This window comes from Macrobrachium rosenbergii, chromosome 12, assembly GCF_040412425.1.
Source record: "Macrobrachium rosenbergii isolate ZJJX-2024 chromosome 12, ASM4041242v1, whole genome shotgun sequence".
Taxonomy (NCBI): Eukaryota; Metazoa; Arthropoda; class Malacostraca; order Decapoda; family Palaemonidae; genus Macrobrachium; species Macrobrachium rosenbergii.
Genome location: NC_089752.1, coordinates 65644551 through 65667819, shown reverse-complemented (window position 1 = coordinate 65667819; position 23269 = coordinate 65644551). Strand labels below are relative to the sequence as shown.

Sequence of the window (23269 nt, the reverse complement as noted above, 5' to 3'; positions counted from 1 at the left end):
AAATGAGAAATTTTTTTTTATGGATGTAAAAAATGAAGGAAAGGGCATTAGCTATCAGAATCAGCAAAAAAAAGTTTGTGTATGTAAGTATTTTTCATGAAACTAACCTATAACTGAACACCATATTCACAAGTCAGGTGTCAGTGAACTACCTATTTTTTCACACTTATGCTCATATTTTGACATAGATTTTTTTATAGATATAAAAACAAAGACAGTGTTCTTAGCTATGAGAAACAATCATAAAAAGCAAAGTGTATGTTGGTAAGCTATGAGAAACAATCAAGTGTTGTTAAACAACCTGTTGTAACAAGTTGCTACCTGTCTAATTTCAGCATCCTTGTCAACAGGTCAGTACAGCTGAAGCCATATAACTGAGTGGCTGGTGGGTATGGTGCTCTGATTCTCAGAGACTATCAAGGCTCAAAACATCAAGTGTACATAGCTATATTTTCTAAAAATTTATGTTATCTAATTGATATTCCTGTATTCATATCTTTACAGATTACATCACAATGGTTCGACATTTGAAATACTGCCAGGACCCAATCAAAAAACACACAAAAAAAAAAACGCATAACAATCAATCTTAGAAAAGTGACAGATACACTTGCTGAAAAATGTGATGGTAGACTGAAAAAAGACTCACTGTTGTGTGTGAATTGTTGGAAAATTATAATGAAAAACCCCACTATACTTAGTACCACTGAAAACAAGTCTGATCAAGATTCCAGTGAATCACGTACTATTGACAGTGATTTGACTAACATTTCTTCAATTAAAGATGCGAAAAATGACAGTGGTTGATTCATAGCGGAAAATCCTTCATACTCACTTGAACCAGTTCTTGCACTCCTAGACCAAACACCAATTACAAAAAGCAAGTACTAAATCAACAATATAACTCAATACTACACATTTAATACTAGCCTATATCTGTTTGGACTACTATATGAACAATTATATTGAATTTATGGTAGTTACCGTATATACAGTACAACATATAATTTGCAAGCTTTTACTTTGAAATGTTAAATCTTTAATATTACCATCGAGTTGACAAAATGCAAGCTGAGCTACATCCAGTTCTTTAGATATATTCAGGTGTGTGAAGTCTCTTTCTATTGTTTTCTGAAGGGCTGTCATCAAGCCAGAAAAAGCGCAAGGCTTGTGGTAAGCTATTATCTTCTCAGAAATCCCTGAAAAAGAGTTTGGAACTCAGTTATGGTGTTGAAATTCTCGATAAGGAAAAGAGCAGAACCTGAAACTCAATCTGAAAAACATCTGAACAAATTAATGAATGAATTGAAAGAGTCATTCATGGAGAGCAAATGTCACAATCGCAAACTACAAATATTGACACTCACCATACACAACTGATAAAACAGCTAGCTTCTTTCAAACTACAATATACATGGTAAAAAAAGCCATTTACTGAAATCACAACATGGAATCCTTCCAAAAGTTCCAACAATGAGCAAAGGAAAAGTAATAACTGAAGATAATAAAGATGTAGTTAGAAGATTCTATGAGTCAGATGATGTTAGTCGTATGTGCCCTGGACAAAAGGATTGCATTAAAGTTATCAGTGCTGAAGGTCCAACAAAGGTGCAAAAGCGATTGGTTCTTGGAAATTTAAGAGAGATTTTTGAACTATACAAAAATGATGAAAAGAATCCCAAAGTTGGATTTTCCACATTTACAAAATTACAGCCATCATACCATGTGCTTGCTGGTAGTGGTGGGACTCATTCTGTCTGTGTCTGCACTCATCATCAAAATCCAAAACTACTGTACAGCTAGCTGCATTGGGAGAAAGAGGTCTTTCTTACAAAGATCTTTTGGATTACAGTGTCTGCAGCACACACAGAGAGACCTACATGATGCAACTTTGCAATGATTGCCCAGGGGAAGAGGGTGTCCTGAATTTTCTCGAGTTGCTTGACAGTGTGAAATCAGTCCAAATGAAGTAACTTACAAGCAATGGGTGGCTGATGACCGTTGTACAATGGTTGGTAAGGTGGAACCACTTCATGAATACTTATCATCCCTAAGCATGAAAATCTGTCGGTTGGTTCGTCATCACATTGTTGCTCAGCAACAATCCCAGTACTATAAGCAGTTGAAGGAATCGTTACCACCTGAGAGCGAGGTAGTTTTAGTAGGGGATTTCTCTGAGAATTATTCTTTTGTTGTCCAGGATGCTGCCCAAGGTTTTCACTGGGACAATTCACAGTGTACAGTTCACCCTTTTGTCATCTATTACAGATCATCTGTAGACCAGGAACTTAGCGATTTTAGTGTGTGTTTCTTATCTGCATCACTAAAACACGACACTATAATGGTTTACACATTCATAATAAAGCTTATGACTTATGTTGAATTCAGATGCCTACAGTTAAAGAAGGTGCACTATTTCTCAGATGGATGTGCTGGCCAATATAAGAACAGATATAATTTCACAAACCTCTGTTACCATGAAGAGGATTTTGGTCTGGCTTATGAGTGGCATTTCTTTGCTACATCCCATGGAAAAAATGCCTGTGATGGGATTGGAGGGACAGTGAAAAGGGCTACTGCTCGTGCCAGTTTGCAGAGAACTACTTAGAGACAAATTCTTACACCAGAACACATGTTTCAGTTTTGTGAAGAAAACTTATGCAAGAAGATCAAATTTTTTGTTACTACAGCAGAATTGAAAGAGGCAGAAAAGAAGTTAGACCATCGATTTAAGGAAAGTAGGGCCATTCCTGGAACTCAGAAATATCACAGATTTGTTCCCCTGGACTAAGAAGAGCTGATGGTGTATCCCATCTCAAGTGGCATTGGAGAAAAGAAAAGAATAAGGAAAGGTCACATTTCTAATGAACCTGCAATACTTGGTAACCCAAAGTGTATCAGACCAGGAGAGTACGTTGGATGCATTTACAACAAGAAAGTTTGGTATGGAATTGTGGAGGAATACTGTGAAGAGTTTGATGATTTCATGTGAACTTTCTACACCCTTCTGGGTCATCAGGAGCAAGTGCATATTATTATCCGTCAAACAAGGATTCATGTGCTGTGCCAGGACATCATATATTAACTGTAATGAGTTGTCCTAGCCTAAGAGGAGGCAGCAGAATTCAGTACATTTTTCCTAAAAAAGAAATTGATGAAAGCATTGCAAATGCAAAACTTGTGTTGGCTAGCATATGAATCCATAAAGTAGGTGTTGTTCTTTGTTATAACTGTTATTTCCAGTGCAGATTAGCAGTAATATAAGTTTTATTTCTTATATTCTTGGTGTTTGCCAAGCTCAAATTTATATCTAAGGACTAAGATATTACAATTCCTGGAATATATATGCAATTTATAAATTTGTGTAAGGTTAGTTGGTAGGTTATGTCAAAAAATTTTTATTTTGCTCAGAACTGTTGCTGCAAATTACAATTTGAACGAATACTGTAAAGCTTACTATTGCATTTAAGTATCGATTTCAGAACCGTAGAATATGATTGAAAGTTATAGGAGGTCAAGCAAAAAGCAAACACATTAAGACTGAAGCTCCTCCCCCTTCTAAAGTTGCCAGATGTCGCATTAATTAGCAATATATGTCCGAAGATTAAAAAAACTATATCCTCACTTTCCTTGCCGAGTGTACAATCACTCAAAAATGTTTGCAACATACTTCAAAACTTTTCGGACAACAGCTTATAATAGCGACATCTGGCGCTATTTGGCAACTCACTTTTAAGCGCATGAAACAACTGAACTCTATAAAGAAAAATAGTGGCGGGTACGAGAAATTACCTGCAGTTTCCCTTAAACAGGGCTTTTTCTGATACTGCTTACTGTTGTCATACTTTACTTAATAAAAGGATGTTACTATAATACTTCAGGGGTCATCGCTGTTCTTACATTTTAATATTTTCATCTCCAACTGCCATCACTATTGTTGTTTTATCGGCTTCATATGTGTGAACTTTGTAGACATAGGCCTGTGACTGTTATAAGTTGAACTACTAGTCCTATTAACATCAACAAATACGACTTTTGTAAAGATTTGCTTGCACATTATTATTAATCAATATTTGAATGACTAATCCTATGTATATTGTGAACTAGTGAGACTTAATATAAAATATACTGAACTAGACTAACATTTCACGTCTATTTTTGTAATACTTAGAATATAATCACACTCACATACATATATATATATATATATATATATATATATATATATATATATATAAATATATAAATCCATTATCATGTGTAATCTCTCATTTCTTTCATTGCTACTTAGGCCTATCATTTTGATGCCTCTTATGAAGTTAACTGAATATATAATGCCTATTTTTGTATTTCTTATCTAAGGTTCTAAAGAATTAAAATTAGCAAGAAGTTCAACATTAATTTAGTTAATGCTAAATGCCAGCAGTGAAGAAGACTACCATGCTCATCAGTGGAGAATGTCTCCTCCTCATTGCAAAAGATGATTTACAGAAATCATCAGCCACTGTATTATATTATAATGCAAACCCTAGCCTCTATTCTTTGTGTTTCGCTGATATGAAGTGTTTCTTGGCAGGAGTATGATGAAATAATATCTTGGTCTCATGTAGCCTGTTACGGATGGTTTGAGCAGCAACTTGAAGGGAAAGCGTAATGTTCTCTCTTTATAGCAACACCGGTTGTAAGGGGAGTTAGGCGGAGCTCCTTCAGTGATCATCCAATGATGATCCTTAACAGTAGTGCAACAATGGGGTCGTCCTCCACTTTTTACAATGAATTTATCATATTTCCTCGTTCTCTCTGTTGTTGTATCCCTCTATACATGGTTGTTTTATTTACGCTAAGCTGCCGAGCAATGTCTACTATAGAAACACTAGTCTTATGCAAGCTAATGATTGTGGTGCAGCTGAGTCTGTTGCCCATCTTATCGGTGCAAGTGACGAAGACAGTTTAGTTTAACTTTCCTGCCTGAATGTGGAGTCACACGATAACATACGACGTTATGAGATTTTTTGTTTTTTGTTTTTGACAACAATAATGGTTGAATTCTTTCTTTCTTTATTTATATATAATTTCATTAATGATGATTCAGTATTATTAGTCAATAAGCTTTTATCTGGATTCGAAATATAGTTTCTTCTTTGACTCTTTTGCCCAATCATCTGAAATGAAATTTTTCAAAATGTTTCGTCATTTTTCGTAATAAGAATTTTTCACTCGCCATTAATTTTTATATTGTTAACCATATGATTAATAACCAAAGTTGAATAAGAAAATTACATTTCCTTGTAAATATCAAAAGAACAAATTACTGTTAGGTGAACGAAAACTTCTGGAACATGTTGCAAAACATTTTTTGAGTGACTGTATATATATATATATATATATATATATATATATATATATATATATATATATATATATATATATATATATATATATATATATATATACACATATGTGTATATATACATACATATATATATATATATATATATATATATATATATATATACATATATATAACCTATATATATATACATATATATACACATCTACATATATATATATATATATATATATATATATAATTATATATATATATATATATATATATATATATATATATATATATATAATGTGTGTATATATATAGATATACAATATATATACATATACATATATATATATATTATATGTATATATATACATATATATACAGTATATATATATATATATATATATATATATATATATATATATATATATATATATATATATATATATATATATATATATATATATATATATATATATATATATATATATTACTAATAGGTCCTCATTCAAACTGGATGGTATCTTGTGGAGATATTTATTAAAAATGTGGAGATATTTATTAAAAAAAAGTTACAACCTTTCTATGACAAACAGTCCTCATTCTCAAGTATCCGTACAATGACCAGATGCATAGTCCAGCTGTATTTATATCCGTGTTGGCACTTTAATCCTTTAATTACCTTCCTCCTCCTGTGTGACCCACCCCCCAATGACCTTGATCTTTTTCTGCCCGCATCTTCATCGAGGTGTTCGTGTCCTGTGCGTCCTCTTACGTTTTTCTTTTGTTTCCTTGCTACTGTGGAGTGTTCAATTTTTGTTGATATGCTGTCTTCAAAGCTGTTTCCTGTGTTCCCTGCCATTGCGTTGTTAGCGCGTGCTATGAAGGCATTGTCTGCAACTAGTCTGGCCGTTTTGTTGGTGTTCCTGTACACAAAATTCATATTTTCTCAGTCTATTTTGTGGTCTTTTTCCCAACAATGTTTGGCAACTGCCGACGTCTAATTATAATGTCTTATGTTCTGTGTGTCGTTTGCTTCGGTCTTTACAGGATTTGCCGGTTTTTCCATAGTACCCATCTTCACAGACTAGACACACTGCCATATACTGTATATCCCCTCTTATCTCTCCCCCCTCTACCGACTTTTTGTTTCTATTTTGTTCCTAATGGTGTTTTTGTAGCTGCCTATCAATTTGAAATTATCTAGCTTCCTGTTGATGGGTGTAACAGTGTTGTCCGGGACTGTAATTATTTTCTTCCCTACCAAATATTCTCCTCTATCCCTTCCCTCTCCCCAAAGTAATTTTTTCTTGCCTTGATGTGTGCCCGCTTCCACCAATATTTAGGGTATCCTAATCTCCTAAAACCTTCCCTCAGGTATTCCAGCTCTTCATCTAAGAATTCGGGACTGCAAATCCTATAAGCCCTAATGGCCAACCCTGTCATTACTCCCATTTTTATTTCTTTCCTGTGACTGGAGAACATATGTGTGTATGAATTAGTGTGTGTCTTCTTCCTGTATACCTTGAATTTAAAATTTTCCCCTTGTCTCTTTACCAGGACATCCAAGAAAGGAATCTCTCCCTCCTTCTATTCTTCTATTGTGAACTTGAGTTGTTCATTTAGTTTATTTATGTTTTCTAGGAACTAGTGTAGATCTTCCCTTTCTCCCTTATAAATAATCAAGGCGTCATCCACGTATCTCATCCATTTTACGATATTTAAATTCCCTTTATTTAATTTGCCCACCTCTTCCATTTCAAACCATTCCATAGAGATATTAGCTAGGATCGGCGAAAGACTTGAACCCATGGCCACGCCATTTTTTCGTATATAATGGATTTCACTCCACTTGAACACATTAATGTTGAGGGCCACTGACAACAATTTTATCAAAACGTCATGATCTAAGTCACATGTTAAGTATACCTTAGTTTAACCAGACCACTGAGCTGATTAACAGCTCTCCTAGGGAGGGCTGGCCCGAAGGATTAGATTGATTTTACGTGGCTAAGAACCAATTGGTTACCTAGCAACGGGACCTTCAACTTATTGTGGAATCCGAACCACATTATAGCGAGAAATGAATTTCTATCACCAGAAATAAATTCCTTTAATTCTTCCATCGCCATCTTAACTGGTACGTTGGTAAATGGAAGTTACATCCAAGCTCTCAAATTTGCAATCTTTTATGTTGATAGTAGGTAATTCATCTATAATGTTCATGTTATGTTTTAAATGCCCTTCAGATACCAAACCCACCTATTTTCCCATTATGTTGGAAAGAAATTTCTCCAGCCTCCTCTGCAGTGATCTCATCGATGCCACGATCGGTCTTAGCGGGCACCCTTCCTTTTGGATCTTGGGACTACCATAAATATATGGGATTTCTGTACTTTCCCCTGATTTTACTCTGTGTTCTAATTCTTTTCTTTTAGTTTTGTTGTGGATTTTTGTCAAAGCTTCCCTTACATTTTTATTAAAATTGCATTGTACCCCCCTATGTCCGGTTTTTTGTTGCAGGCCTCGTATGTGTTTTCATCGTTTAGCAATTGTTCTAACTTGTTCCCGCAATCTGTGGCATCCACTACTACTACTGCCCCCCCCCCCTTTGTCTGCCTTACAAATCTTTGCGTCCTTGTATTTGCCTAGTCTATAAAGGGCCTTACGTAACTTCTCCGGAAGCATGAATCTGTTTAACCTAATCCCCGCCCACATGGCCTCCCTACGAAAAGCTGCTTCATCCCCATTTTTGTTCTCATCTGGTTCCCATAAGCTTCTACACATTTCAGTGAAATCGTGACTATCGTTCCCCATGCAAAAATTAAGACCGTATCCTAACACTAGTACTTCATCCCTACTTAGGAGTCTCTTGGAAATGTTCTTGACTAAATAAAAGTTCCCTTTTTTTACCCCGGCCTATCGAAAATGGCAACGAGTCTATTATTGTGTAGCTGTGAACTACGGTGTGCATATACCTTTACATGACCTACAATTCCTTTGAAAACGTTGTGTAAGCTGGTGCCTCCGTGTTTCTCCGTCAGTTCTCTTCTGATTTTTCTGCTCTTCATCCTTAATTCTTCTAATTCGATTTTTTCTTTCTTATGTCTTCCTTCATGATCTCTTATACAAAAACAGGAAACGGATGTTCATCACTGTCTCTCTCACGTATCTTATTCAGCGATTTCAGTGCCACACAGTCTGCTATGGAGTTCTTAAGGAACCAGATTCTTACTTCCACCATGGCTCTGCCTCTGTACGTTCGTTTAAAACTCTTAAACCCCCTCAAATTGGGACCACCTTGACGTGGTGAGGGGGCTCTCGAACCTAGGGATCTATTTTCCCTAAGTTTGATCCCAAGTGTCCCACATATATATAAATACGCTTTAGGAATAATTTTGTGGATTTTCCACTTTTTCAAAAATTTCCAAAATTAATAAATAGGAAAACATATCATGGCATGGAGTGAAGTTGAATCTGAAGCTAAATAGTGGGAACTGTGGTAGAACCATCAACTACCTGATAATGTTCGGACCTGGTTTTCAGGCGGAACTATTCTGTGGAGCTGGACCACGGATTCCAGGGGCCTGGTTCTAGGAATAGGACTCTCGGCTTTCTGTCCGGTTAGCCCATATTGTGATTAGGATGGGGATGACTGTATTATTACAATACACTCAATCCTAGCAAGCGGGTTTTGCTTACACTTGGGCCATACTAATCATGATGTGCCATCCCCCTTTTGGGGTAGGGTAGGGACGCGGACATTTGGGAGTCAGTTCCCACTTGTGCCATTAGTGGAACATCCAACTTCATAAAAAGCCAATGATATCTTTTCAAGATTTATTAATTTTTTTTTATATATATATATCTTTTATGCAAAGTAGTCTTGAGGATATTAGTACCCCTGGACCCCATGATGGTAAAATTCTGGCACAGTCGATGACTAATGGAACGTCTCTCCCGAATCTCCTTAACATAAATAGAAATGCTACAACGGAACATCCTGTTCCAAGTAAAATATCAATCCCTAAAGACTCGAAGAGTCTAGAAAGTGAAAAAGAAACAAATAATAACAAATTGGTAAACTCCAGTATTGTAACACTGGAACCATACATAAAGGACAATAACTCTAAAATAGAAACAAGTAATCCCCTAAAACCCCATCAACACAAGACAGTTCATCACCGATGAATGTGAAAAAATTAAAAAGAAATAACTATCGACTAAATCCAACACTAGTTCATTTTGAACATATTTTTGGACCAGACAATTGGTCCAGATTTTTAATATTAAAAGCAGAAAAACAGATCTCACCAGCCATTTTAGAGAACAAATTATTAAATATACACCCCACACAAGACATGGAATGTAGACATATCAAAAACAATGAATGGCTAATACAAACAACAACCAAAGCCCAATCAACAACTTTTCTACAAATAACCAACATAAATGAAATAAAAGTAACAGTAACCAGCCATGAAACAGTTAATTATACACAAGGCACAGTAATGCTCCCAGACAATGATGAAAAAGAGCTACCATCAAAACAAATCTTAATTGACTCCTTAAACTAAGATACAATAACATACATGACTTGGAATTATATGCTGTCCCAAGTAGAAGGGATGCAAATAAACATATTAAAATAGTCAAAATAAAATTTACAAACCGGGAACTACCACGAAAAATAAAAATTCTGGGACTGAATAGAGAGGTTCGCCCCTTTGTCCCTAAACCTCTCCAATGCTCTAACTGTCAAAAATATGGCCATTCAACCAAAAAAGATGTAGAAATAACGCTATATGCGCTGTATGTTCTGAAAACCACACAACAAATTGGAAATGCAAAACCTTCAAATGTGTAAATTGCAAATTAAATCATCATGCTAAATCTAAAGACTGTATATTTTATCAATATTATACAGAATTACAAATGTTAATGGACAGAACTGGTATGCCCGTTAACGAAGCCAAACTCGAACTGAAGGTGAGAGGAATCAATGACCCAGCAAAACTCCATTCATATTCAAATATTGTGACAACTCATAATAAACATAAAGAATCTCAACACAATAGATGTGACACACCTCTCCCCCTCCTCTACTATTCATAAAAGCCCAAGAGTACAGTTACAACAGGCCTCCCCAGTAACAAGCAAAGTTAATAATTCAAAAACGAATTCCAATGATATGGAAAAATCAACAGAGGTTAATAATCCAGATCTGGAAACTCATAATACATTGTCATCCACAGAAAACTTAATTGATAAAAATAACCATAATAAAAAAAGGAAAGTAATTGACAGAACTTCCTGAAGGAAAAAACCTAACATTCCATTCACAGATCGATCTAGCAAAATCCCAGTCTCGCCCATTAATCAGAAACAGATTACATTAACTGCATCACAAGTGGAAATCCATAGTGTTCCACAATCCAAAACAAATATAAATAACGATTCCCCAAATATGGATAAATCAACTAACTCTTCTGCACTCTCATCACCGAAATCAATGCAGAAACTTTCAATTAAACATCCCACTGAAGAACCAAAAACCCATAAAATTAATCAAATTACAACCACATCAAATCAACCTCAACAAGACCAAAGAATAGTAATAATAATAAACCTAAAAATTCAAATCAAAATTTTGTACCAGCACATCGGAGATCCAGTATGCCTATACCAGAAATTCCTAACAAAAATATTACAACATCCAGTAATGGGAGCATAGATGGGACCCAGAGATTAGAACCATTCCTTCAACACTCGGAACATGATTTATCTTGCGGATGTCAAGAGTGTTTCATCATTACGTACAATCGTTTACCTAACAAAAATGAAAATATAACCCGAAATTTCATAAATAACTTTACTAGGTTCCGAAAATGCCCTTTAACATTCCATCAAGATGGCGAACTATGCTCAGAATCCTTAAAACTAAAGAAAACATGATCAAAACTCAAATAGATTTCCTAATAAGGAAATATGAAGAAGAACCGATCAATGCATCAAATATTCAGCAATCAAACCTAGCTGCAAAGAAACCACAAAGCAACACAAACTCTCTTAAAATGTTACGGGATGTAGCTAAATCATCAATTAACTTACAAAATCTAACGCCAATCCCCCAAACAATGACCAATAAAATAATTCAGTGGAACATGAATGGATTTTCTACTCGGCTTCGGCTAGGTGAAATCCAGAGAATACTAAAGGAACATAAACCTGTTTGCATATGTCTACAGCATATTGGTACAACTCCTAAGGACTTTAGAAACTATAAATTAGCTTGCCACTCACCAATAGTGGATGGCAAGCTAGAACAGCTATATATGTTCATAACGATTCAACTTATGAACCCTAAATATAACATCACTGTCATATCAAATAACTGCAATCAAATTGCATATGCCAGACAATCAAATTGTCTCCATAATAAATCTATATAATCAGCCAAATTTTAACTCAAACTTTAGTGATTTACCACAAATAGTAAATAATGTAAATGGCCCCCTACTAATAGTAGGCGACTTTAATGCCCATAACCCATAGTGGGACAGCGCACATGCTAGTAACTTGGCCGGCTCAAACATTGAGAATTGCATAAATGTTCAGAACTTACATTGCCTGAATGAAAGTGATTCACCAACGTACTTCTCAAAAACTCATTTAACCTTCTCCTCAATAGATATTTCAATATGTTCACTGGAATTAATTGAAAGACTGGAATGGAATGTCCTAGACGACTCATATACTAGTGATCACTTTCCAATTGTTTTGAATTATTTGAACAACCAAAAACAATCATTTCCCATAAAATATAACTTACTGAAAGCTGATTGGGATAAATACAATTTACAAACTAGAAATATCCCTCCCTTCCCATTAAATCAAAACATTTAATGTCACAAATGATTTCTTTTCCAATTTTGTAATCAGTGCTGCAGATAAATGCATCCCCAAAACTTCTTCAACCCCTAATATATCCCCCGTTCCATGGTGGTCTAATAATTTATCTCTCTTAAATCGAACCAAACACACACTGGCACGTAATTTGAGTAGACTAAAGTCCAGATTAAACACCCTTAATAAAGGCCCTTGTAATATAAACAAACTAAACAAGATAATAGTTATAAGTATAACTATTGATCACATTAAACCACTTTTCAATAAATATAATGCAAAATTTCGAAAAACAATAATATTCGAAAAAGCTCAGTCGTGGAAAAATTATATATCGGAATTGTCACCAAATACTTCAATTAAGGAAATATGGCACAAAATCCGTAAAATCAATGGTAAACATGTAAGACCACCTAGAAGCCCAATACTATATAATGGCAAACTAAATCATAACCTACAAGATATTTCAAATATATTAGCCAAACATATAGAAGATGTTAGTGCTTATTGTAATTTAGATGAACACTTCAAAAGAATTAGAACACAAAAATAAATCATACACTTAATTTTGAAACTGATGAGGACCTTGATTATAACCAAGAATTTAATATGAACGAACTTAATTTTGCCTAAAATCATGTCGATCATCGGCTCCGGGTCATGATATGATTTCTTTTGAAATGATCCAGAATTTAGCCACACTAGCTAAAGAATTCTTATTAAAATTATATAATAGCATATGGCTAACGCATGTCTTCCCAACTAAATGGAGACATGCAATAATCATACCCATCAGTAAACCAGGAAAAGACCCTAGCAACCCCACTAATTATAGGCCAATATCTCTAACAAGTTGCTTGTGCAAACTGTTGGAGAAAATGGTTAGTTTGAGATTAACAAGTGTCATAACAAAACACTCAATTTTATCACCTACCCAATCGGGATCAATAGCTGGTAGATCTACACTAGACCCGTTAACTCAAATAGAAGATCATATTAAAAAGGATTTGAAAAGAAAAAGCTGACAGTGGCTATTTTCTTTGATATAGAAAAAGCATATGATACCACATGGAGATACAATATTATGCAGAAACTCCACAGGTCCAATATTCGAGGTCACCTTCCAATATTTATCAATAATTTTCTAACAAATCGTACATTTCAAGTACGCATAGAAAATACATATTCAAATTGCTACGTACAAGAGGAGGGTATCCCCCAAGGCAGTGTTTTGAGCTGCATCTTATTTGCCCTGGCAATAGATGACATTACTATGAACCTGCCTGAGGGTGTACAAAATAGTTTGTATGTGGATGATTTTGTAATTTATTATTCAAGTTATTCTTTGAGACATGCTCAAAGAATACTTAATATAGCAACAAAAAAATATAACCACTTGGACCAATTCCGTAGGCTTCAAGTTGTCGGTAAATAAAACAAATGGCATTGTCTTCTACAAAGACAAAAGATGGTTGAAACAACAAACCATTAAGTTATATCTCTATAATGAAGAGATAAACATGTGCAATAGTGTTAAATATTTGGGTATAATTTTTGACCAACATTTAAATTGGAAAGATCATGTCAAATATATCAAAGCCAAAGGATCTAAAGCCCTTACTTTATTAAAGAAAATCTCACACACCAAATGGGGTGCAGGACGAGACACAATGTTAATGTTATACAATGCAACAGTACTATCAATTATAAATTATAGCTGTCCAATTTATTCAGCTGCCTCAGAAACAACTTTAAAATCTCTAGATGCTCATCTCCAACTGTCTCTATCCTAGCAGAGGCAGGCCAGCTGCCTCTAAAATATTACAGAGATCTAATTACTTTAAGAAGAGGCTTATCCCTTCAAGCGGGCACATCTCCTGCATCAAATAAATTTCTCAATCAAAATACAAATAATAACCCAAATCAAAACTCATTTACTAAAAAAACTAATCTATTGAATTTACATAACATGATACCCAAATTTACCCAAGAAATAAATCCGGTCACACCATGGACACTAAAAAGGGCAAAACTATGCACATATTTATCATATCTTTCAAAGAAATATATGTCCAACACAGAAATGTACCATCAACATGCCATGGAACACATAAGACGGAAGGGTAATCCCTTCATAATCTACACAGATGGATCCAAAAATGAAGCTGGAGTGGGCTCATCAGCCTATTCAAGTGATAAAACTATCCAAATGGGCCTTCCTCTAATATCATCAGTATTTACAGCAGAATTAACAGCCATACAATTGGCTCTCAAGATTATAACAAAAAAAGGAATTCCTTCAGCACTCATATTGAGCGACTCAAGAAGTGCAATTGAAGCAATAGGATCATTTAAATCAAATAATCACCTTGTCCAAAATATACAACGGGAAATACATCAGTTAATTACAAACGGCCTTCAAATTCAAATTTGTTGGATCCCAGCCCATGTAGGCATTGAGGGTAATGAGAAAGCAGATAAAGCTGCAAAATTGGCTTGTACAATCCCCCAACTACTATGAAAGCACCCATATCAGACTGGCTAGCATCAGTTAAACCCTTAATTTATAGGGATTGGCAAAATGATTGGACAAATATACCCCCACAAAACAAACTAAAACAAATTAAGAACGAAGTTAAAAAATGGCATTCTTCTACCCAAAAGCAAAGAATCAATGAGGTTATTTTAACAAGACTCAGAATAGGACACTCCAGACTCACACATGGTCATCTGATGTCAACTCCGCACACAAATCCAATAACTTGTGAAAGATGTAACATCCCAGTAACAATCAAACACATCTTGATTGACTGTCCCAGATGGCATCATGAAAGAAAGACTTATTTACAAAATAAATCAATAAAGGATATTCTAGCAGAAGGTAATAACTTTTCAATTAATAATATCATTCTCTTCCTAAACAAAATTAAATTGATAAGTAAAACATAATCTTCCCCCTTTTTTTTTTTTTTTTTTTCTCTCGATTGTTTTTTCTAATTCCCCCTTTTTTTATTATTTATTTATTTAGTTAACTACTTAATTTTTTTATGTACTCTTTCCCCCTTTCTTTTCCCAGCCCGAGAAGAACCCTAAAAGAGTTCAGAGGTCTGGTTAAACAAATCATTTATAACTAACTAAAACTCTTAAACCAATCCATCTCGAGGTCAGATAAATTAACTTCATCACATACACAGTTGTTTTGTGCATTAGTACAATTACTAACAGGACATCATTCAAACTGGATGGTATCTAGTGGAGATATTTATTCCAAAAAAGTTACAAGCTTTCTAGGACAGTCCTCATTCTCAAGTGCCGGGAGAAACTAGAGCAACAACTCCATTTCTAGACCTGAATAAGTGTTAGGAGAAACTAGAACAAGAATGCCATTTCTAGACCTGAATGAGTGATGAGAGAAGCTAGAGCAAGAATTTCATTTCTAGACCTGAATAAGTGCTGGGAGAAGCATGAGCAATAATTACATTTGTAGACCCGTATGAGTGTGGGAATAGAGCAAGAATTCCATTTCTAGACCGGAATGAGTGCTGGGAGAAACTAGAACAATAATTCTATTTCTAGGCTTAAATGAGAGTTGTTGAAACTACACCAAGAATTACATTTCTAGACGTGAATGAGTGCCGGGAGAAAATAGAGCAAGAATTCAATTTGTAGACCTATCCGAGTTTTAGGAAAAAGTAGAGCAAGAATTCCGTTTCTAGAACTGAATGAGTGTTGGGAGAAACCAGAGCAAGAATTCCATTTCTAGGCCTGAATGAGTGTTGGAAGAAACTAGAGCAAGAATTCCATGTCTAGACCTGAATGAGTTTTGAGAGAATTAGAGCAAGAGTTCCATTTCTAGAGCTGAATAAGTGCTAGGAGAAACTAGAGCAAGAATTCCATTTCTTTACCTGAGTGAGTGTTGAGTGAAACTACAGCCAGAATTCTATTTGTAGACGTGAATGAGTGTTGAGAAAAACTAGAGCAAAAATTCTATTTATAGACCTAAATCAGTGCTGGGAGAAACCAGAGCAACAATTCCATTTCTAGAGCTGAATAAGTGTTGGAAGGAATTAAAGCAAGAATTCCATTTGTAGACGCAAATGAGTTCTGGGAGAAATTAGAGCAAGAATTCCATTTCTAGATTTGAATAAGTACTGCTAGAAACTAGAGCAAGAATTCGTTTTCTAGACATGAATGAGTAGTGAGTGAAACTAGAACAAGAATTCCATTTCTAGACATGAATGAGTGCTGGGAGAGACTACAGCAAGAATTCTATTTCTAGACTTGAATGAGTGTTGGGAGGAACTAGAGTAAAGAATTTCATTTCTAGATCTGAATGAATGGTGGGAAAAATTAAGGCGAGAATTACGGTACTAGACCTGGATGAGTGCTGGGTGAAACTAGAGCAAGAATTCCATTTGTATACCTGAATGATTACTGGGAGAAACTACAGCAAGAATTCGATTTCTAGACCTGAATAAGTTTTGAGAGAAACTAGAACAAGAATTCCATTTCTAGACCTGAAACAGTGCTGGGAGAAACTAGAGCAAAAATTCCATTTCTAGACCTGAATAAGTGCCGGGATAAACTAGAACAAGAATTTCATTTTTAAACCTAAATGAATGCTGGAAGAAACTACAGCAAGAATTCCATTTCTCGACTTGGCATAAACTAGAGGAAAAATTTGAATTCTACACTTGAATGAGTGCTGGGAAAAACTAGAGCAAGAATTTCGTTTCTAGACCTGAATGGGTGCTGGGAGAAACTGGAGCAACAGTTCCATTTCTAGACTTGAATTACTGGTGGGAGAAACTAGAGCAAGAATTTCAATTCTACGCTTGAATGAGTGCTGTGAGAAATTAGAACAAGAATTCCTTTTCTAGATCATAATGAGTGCTGGAGGAAACTAGAGGTAGAATTATATTGCTAGTGTTGAGAGAACATTACACAAGAATTCCATTTCTAGCCTTGAATTAGTTGTGGGGGAAATTAGAGCAAGAATTACATTTCTAGACCTAAAGGAGTGCTGTGAGAAACTAGAGTAGGAATTCCATACTTAGACGTAAATAAGTATTGAGATGAACTAGCTCAATAATCCCATTTCTAGACCGGAATGAGTGCTGGGTGAAACAGAGCAAGTATTCCATTTCTAGAACTGAATGACTGCTGGGAGAAACAAGAGCAAGAATTCCATTCATAGACCTGAATGAGTGCTGTTTGAAACTAGAGTATGAATGCCATTTCTAGACCTGAATGTGAGTTGGGAGAAACTAGAGTAAGAACTCCATTTCGAGACCTAAATGCTTGGGAGAAATTAAAGCAATAATTATATTTCTAGACCTAAATGAGTGTTGGGAGAAACTAACGCAAAAATTCCATTTCTAGAACCGAATGAGTGTTGGGTGAAATTAGAGTAAGAATTCCATTTCAACAACTGAATGAGATCTGTGATAAACTAGAGAAAGAATTCCGTTTCTCAATCTAAAGTAGTGCTGGGTTAAACTAGAGCAAAAATTTCGTTTCTAGACCTGAATGAGTGCTGCGAGAAACTAGTGTATGAATTTCATTTTTAAACCTGAATGACTGCTGGGAGAAATAGAGCAAGAATTCCATTTTTTGACGTGAATGAGTTTTTGGAAAAACTAGAGCAAGAATTCCATTTCTAGACCTGAATGAGTTTTGCAAGAACAAGAATTCCATTTCTAGATCTGAATGAGTGTTGGGAAAAATAAGATCAAGAATTCTATTTCTAGACCTGAATGAGTGTTGGGAGAAACTAGAGCAAGAACTCTATTTCTAGACCTGAATGGGTGTTGGGAAAAACTAGATCAAGAATTCTATGTCTAGACGTGAATGAGTGTTGGGAATAACTAGAGCAAGAATTCCATTTCCAGACCTGAATGAGTGTGGGGAGAAACTAGAGAAAGAATTCCATTTCTAGACTTGAATAAGAATAGAGAGAAAGAAGAGCAAGAATTCCATTTATAAACCTTAATGAGTGCTGGGAGAAACTAGAGCAATAATTCCATTTCTAGACCTGAATGAGTGTTGGAAGAAACGAGCAAGAAATTACATTTCTTGACCTGAATGAGTGGTAGGAGAAGCTAGAGTAAGAATTGTATTTCTAAACCTGAATGAGGGCTGTGAGAAACTAGAGCAAGAATTCCATTTCTAGACCTGAATGAGTGTTGGAAGAAACGAGCAAGAAATTACATTTCTTGGCCTGAATGAGTGGTTGGAGAAGCTAGGGTAAGAATTGTATTTCTAAACCTGAATGAGTGCTGAGAGAAACTAGAGCAAGAATTTAATTCCTAGACCTGAATGAGTGTTGGAAGAAACGAGCAAGAAATTACATTTCTTGACCTGAATGAGTGGTTGGAGAAGCTGGAGTAAGAATTGTATTTTTAAACCTGAATGAGTACTGGGAGAAACTAGAGCAAGAATTCCATTTCTAGACCTGAATGAGTGTTGGAAGAAACGAACAAGAAATTACATTTCTTGACCTGAATGAGTGGTTGGAGAAGCTAGAGTAAGAATTGTATTTCTAAACCTGAATGAGGGCTGTGAGAAACTAGAGCAAGAATTCCATTTCTAGACCTGAATGAGTGTTGGAAGGAACGAGCAAGAAATTACATTTCTTGACCTGAATGAGTGGTTGGAGAAGCTAGAGTAAGAATTGTACTTCTAAACCTGAATGAGTGCTGAGAGAAACAAGAGCAAGAACTCCATTTCTAGACCTAAATTAGTGCTGGGAGAAACTAGAGCAAAAATTCCATTTCTAGACCTGAATGAATGCTGGGAGAAACTAGAGCAACAATTCCATTTCTAGACCTGAATGAGTGCTGTGAGAAGCTAGAGCAACAATTCCATTTCTAGATTTGAATGAGTGCTGGAAGGAAGTAGACCAAAAATTCTATTTCTAGACCTGAATGAGTGCTGGGAGAAACTAGAGCAAGAATTCCATTTCTAGACTTGATTGAGTGTTAGGTGAAACTACAGCAAGAATTCCATTTCTAGAACTGAATGACTGCTCTGAGAAACTAGAGCAAGAATTCCATTTTTAGACCTAAATTACTTTCTGGGAGAAACTACAGCAAGAATTCCATTTCTAAACGTGAATGAATGCTGGGAGGAACTAGAGCAAGAATTCCATTTCTTGGCCTGAATGATTGCTGGGAGAAACTAGTTCAAAAATTCCCTTTCTGGACCTAAATGAGTGCTTGGAGAAACTAGAGCAAGAATTCTATTTCTAGAGTTGAAAGAGTGGTGGGAGAAGCTACATCAAAAATTCCATTTCTAGACCTGAATGAGTGTTGGGATAAACTAGACCAAGAATTCCATTTCTAGACCTGAATGAGTTCTGGGAAAAAACTAGAGCAGGAATTCTATTTATAGATCTGACTGTGTTGGGTGAAACTACAGCAAGAATTCCATTTGTATACCTGAATATGTTTTGGGTGAAATTACAGCAAATATTCCATTTGTAGACTTCAATGAATGCTTAGAGAAACTAGTGTCAGTATTCCGGTTCTAGACCTGAATGATTGCTGGTAGAAATTAGAGCAAGGAATCCATTTCTAGCCCTGAATGAGTGCTGTAAGAAACTACAGAAGAATTCCATTTCTGTACCTGAAAGAGTGCTGCGGCAAACTAGAGAAAGAATTCTATCTCTAGGCCTGAATGAGTGCCGGAAGAAACTAAAGCACGAATTTCGTTTCTTGCCCTGAATGAGTGCTAGGAAAAACTAGAGCAAGAATTCCATTTCTAGACCTGAATGAGTGTTTGGAGAAACTAGAGCAAATATTCCATTTCTAGACCAGAATGGTGTTGGGAGTTACTAGAGCAGGAATTCAGTTTCTAGACCTGAATGAGTACTGGGAGAAACTAGAGCAAGAATACCACTTCTAGACCTGAATGAATGTTGGGAGAAACGAGCAAGAATTCCATTTCTAGACGTGAATGAGTTCTGGGAGAAACTAGAGCAATAATTTAATTTCTAACTCTCAATAAGCATTTGCAGAAACTAGAGCAATAATTCCATTTCTAGACCTAAATGAGCATTGGTAAAACTAGAGCAATGATTCCGTTCCTAGGCCTGAATGAGTGTTGGGAGAAACTAGAGTAAGAATTCCATTTCTAGACCTGAATGAGTGTTCTGAGAAACTAGAGTAAGAATTCCATTTCTAGACCTAAATGAGTGCCGGGAGAAACCTGAGTAATTACTCCATTTCTAGACCTGAATTTCTGGTGGGAGATGCTAGAGTACGAATTTCATTTCTACACCGGAGTGAGTGTTGGGTGAAACCCGAGTAAGAATTCCATTTCTATACTTAAATGAAAGCTGGGAGAAACTAGAGTAAGAATCACATTACTAGACCTGAAGGATTGCTGGGAGAAACTAGAGCAAGAATCCCATTTCTAGACGTGAACAAGCTCAATAATCCCATTTCTAGACCTGAATGAGTGCTGGGAGAAACTAGTACAAAGATTCCATTTCTAGACCTGAATGACTGCTGGGAAAAACCAGAACCAGAATTCATTCATAGACCTGAATGAGTGCTGTGGGGAATTAGAGCAAGAATTCCATTTCTAGACCAGAATGATTTCTGGGAGAAAATAGAGCAAGAATTCCATTTCTAGACCTGAATGATTGTTGGTAGAATAAGAAATTAAAGCAAGAATTCCATTTCTAAACCTGAATGAGTACTTGGAGAAACCAAAGCAACAGTTCCATTTCTAGACCTAAATGGTGTTGGGAGAAACTGGAAAAAAATATCATTTCTAGAACTGAATGTGTGTTAGCAGAAAATGGAGCTAGAATTCCATTTCTAGACCTGAATGATTATTGGGGAAATTAGAGCAAGAATTTCATTTTTAGACCTGAATGAGTGTTGAGAAAAACTAGAGTAAGAATTCCATTTCTAGAACTGAATGAGTGCTGGATGAAATTAGAGTAAGAATTCCATTTCTATAACTGAAAGAGTGCTGTGATAAACCAGAGAAAGAATTCCACTTCTATACATAAAGTAGTGCAGGGAGAAACTAGAGGAAAAATTCCGTTTCTAGACCTGAATGAGTGCTGCGAGAAACTAGAGCAAGAATTCCATTTGTAGACCTGAATGAGTGCCAGGATAAACTAGAGCAAGAATTCCATTTCTAGAACTTATTTAGTATTTGGAGAAACTAGAGTAAGAATTACATTTCTAGACTGATTGAGCGTTGGAAGAAAAAAGGGTTCCATTGCTAGACCTGAATGAGTGTTGGTAAAAAAACTAGAGCAAGAATTCCATTTCTAAACGTGAATAAGTGCTGGGAGGAACTAGAGCAAGAATTCAATTTCTTAACCCGAATGATTGCTGGGAGGAACTAGTTCTAGAATTCCCATTTTAGACCTAAATGAGTGCTTGGAGAGAAAAGAGAAAGAATTCTATTACTAGATTTGAAAGTGTGGTGGGAGAAACTAGATAAATTCCATTTCTAGACCTCAATGAGTGTTGAGATAAACTACACCAAGAATTCCATTTCTAGACATGAATGAGTTCTGGAAAAAAAATAGAGCAAGAATTCTATTTATAGATCTGACTGTGTTAGGTGAAATTACAGCAAGAGTTCCATTTGTATACCTGAACATGTTTTGGGTGAAATTACAGCAAATATTCCATTGACTTAAATGAATGCTTAGAGAAACTAGTGTCAGTATTCCTGTTCTAGACCTGAATGATTGCTGGGAGAAATTAGAGCAAGGAATCCATTTCTAGCCCCATTTCTATACTTAAATGAGAGTAGGGAGAAACAAGGAAGAATTCCATTTATAAACCTGAATGAGTGTTGCAAGAAATGAGAGCAAGAAATGAGTGGTGGGAGAAGCTAGAGTTATAATTCTATTTCTAAATCTAAATTAGTGCTGAGAGACACAAGAGCAATAATTCCGTTTGTAGACCGGAATGGGTGCTGGGAGAAACTAAAGTAAGAATTCAGTTACTAGACCTGAATGAGTGCTGTAAGAAACTAGAACAAGAATTCCATTTCTAGACCTAAATGAGAGTTGGGGGAAAGAAGAGCAAGAATTCCATTTCTAGACCTAAATGAATGTTGGAAGAAACGAGCAAGAAATTACATTCCTTGACATGAATGAGTGGTTGGAGAAGCTACATCGAGAATTGTATTTCTAAACCTGAATGAGTGCTGAGAGAAAATAGAGGAGGAATAACATTTCTTGACCGGAATGAGTTCTGGGAGAAACTAGAGCAAAAATTCCATTTCTAGACTTGAATGAATGGTGGGGTAAACTAGAGCAAAAATTTCATTTCTAGATATGAGTGAATGCTGGGAGAAACTAGAGCAAGAATTCCTTTTCTAGACTTGAATGAGTGCTTGAAGAAACTGGAGCAAGAATCCATTTCTAGATCTGAATGAGTGCTGGAAGAAACTAGAGCAAGTCATCCCTCCCTAGACCTGAATGAGTGTTTGAAGAAATAAGAATAAGAATTCCATTTCTAAACCTGAATGAGTGTTGGGAGAAACTAGAGCAAGAATTCCATTTCTAGACGTGAGTGAGTGCTCAGAGAAACTAGAGGAAGAATTCCATTTTTAGACATGAGAGGGTGTTGATAGAAACTATAGCATGAATTCCATTTATAGACCTGAATGAGTGCTATGAGAAACTAGAGCCAGAATTATATTTCTAGACCTGAATGAGTGATGGTAGAAACTGGAGGAAGATTTCCATTTCTAGACCTGAATGAGCGGTTGGAGAAACTAGAGCAAGAATTCCATTTCTAGACCTGAATGAGTGTTGGGGGAAAGTTATGCAAGAAACAAGAATAAGAATTCTGTTTCTTGACCTGAATGATTGCTGGCCGAAACTGGTTCTACTGGGAGAGAGTAGAGCAAGAATTCTATTTCTATATTTGACAGAGTCCTGGGAGAAACTAGAGCAAAATTCCATTTTTAGACCTGAATGAGTGTTGGGAGAAACTAGACCAAGAATTCCATTTCCAGAGGTGAATGTGCGCTGGGAAAAACTAG

At 35.7% G+C, this 23269-nt stretch overlaps 1 protein-coding gene across 1 annotated transcript in view; it reads left to right on the top strand.

The window, feature by feature from the left end:
* Window positions 1-23269, top strand: part of LOC136844051 (uncharacterized) — a 158122-nt gene that overhangs the window by 94948 nt on the left and 39905 nt on the right. Inside the window, exons 5-6 of the mRNA XM_067113065.1 lie at window positions 1466-1793; window positions 2389-2563. Of these exons, the coding sequence (XP_066969166.1) occupies window positions 1466-1793; window positions 2389-2563 (503 nt within the window). The remainder of the gene's footprint in view (window positions 1-1465; window positions 1794-2388; window positions 2564-23269) is intronic.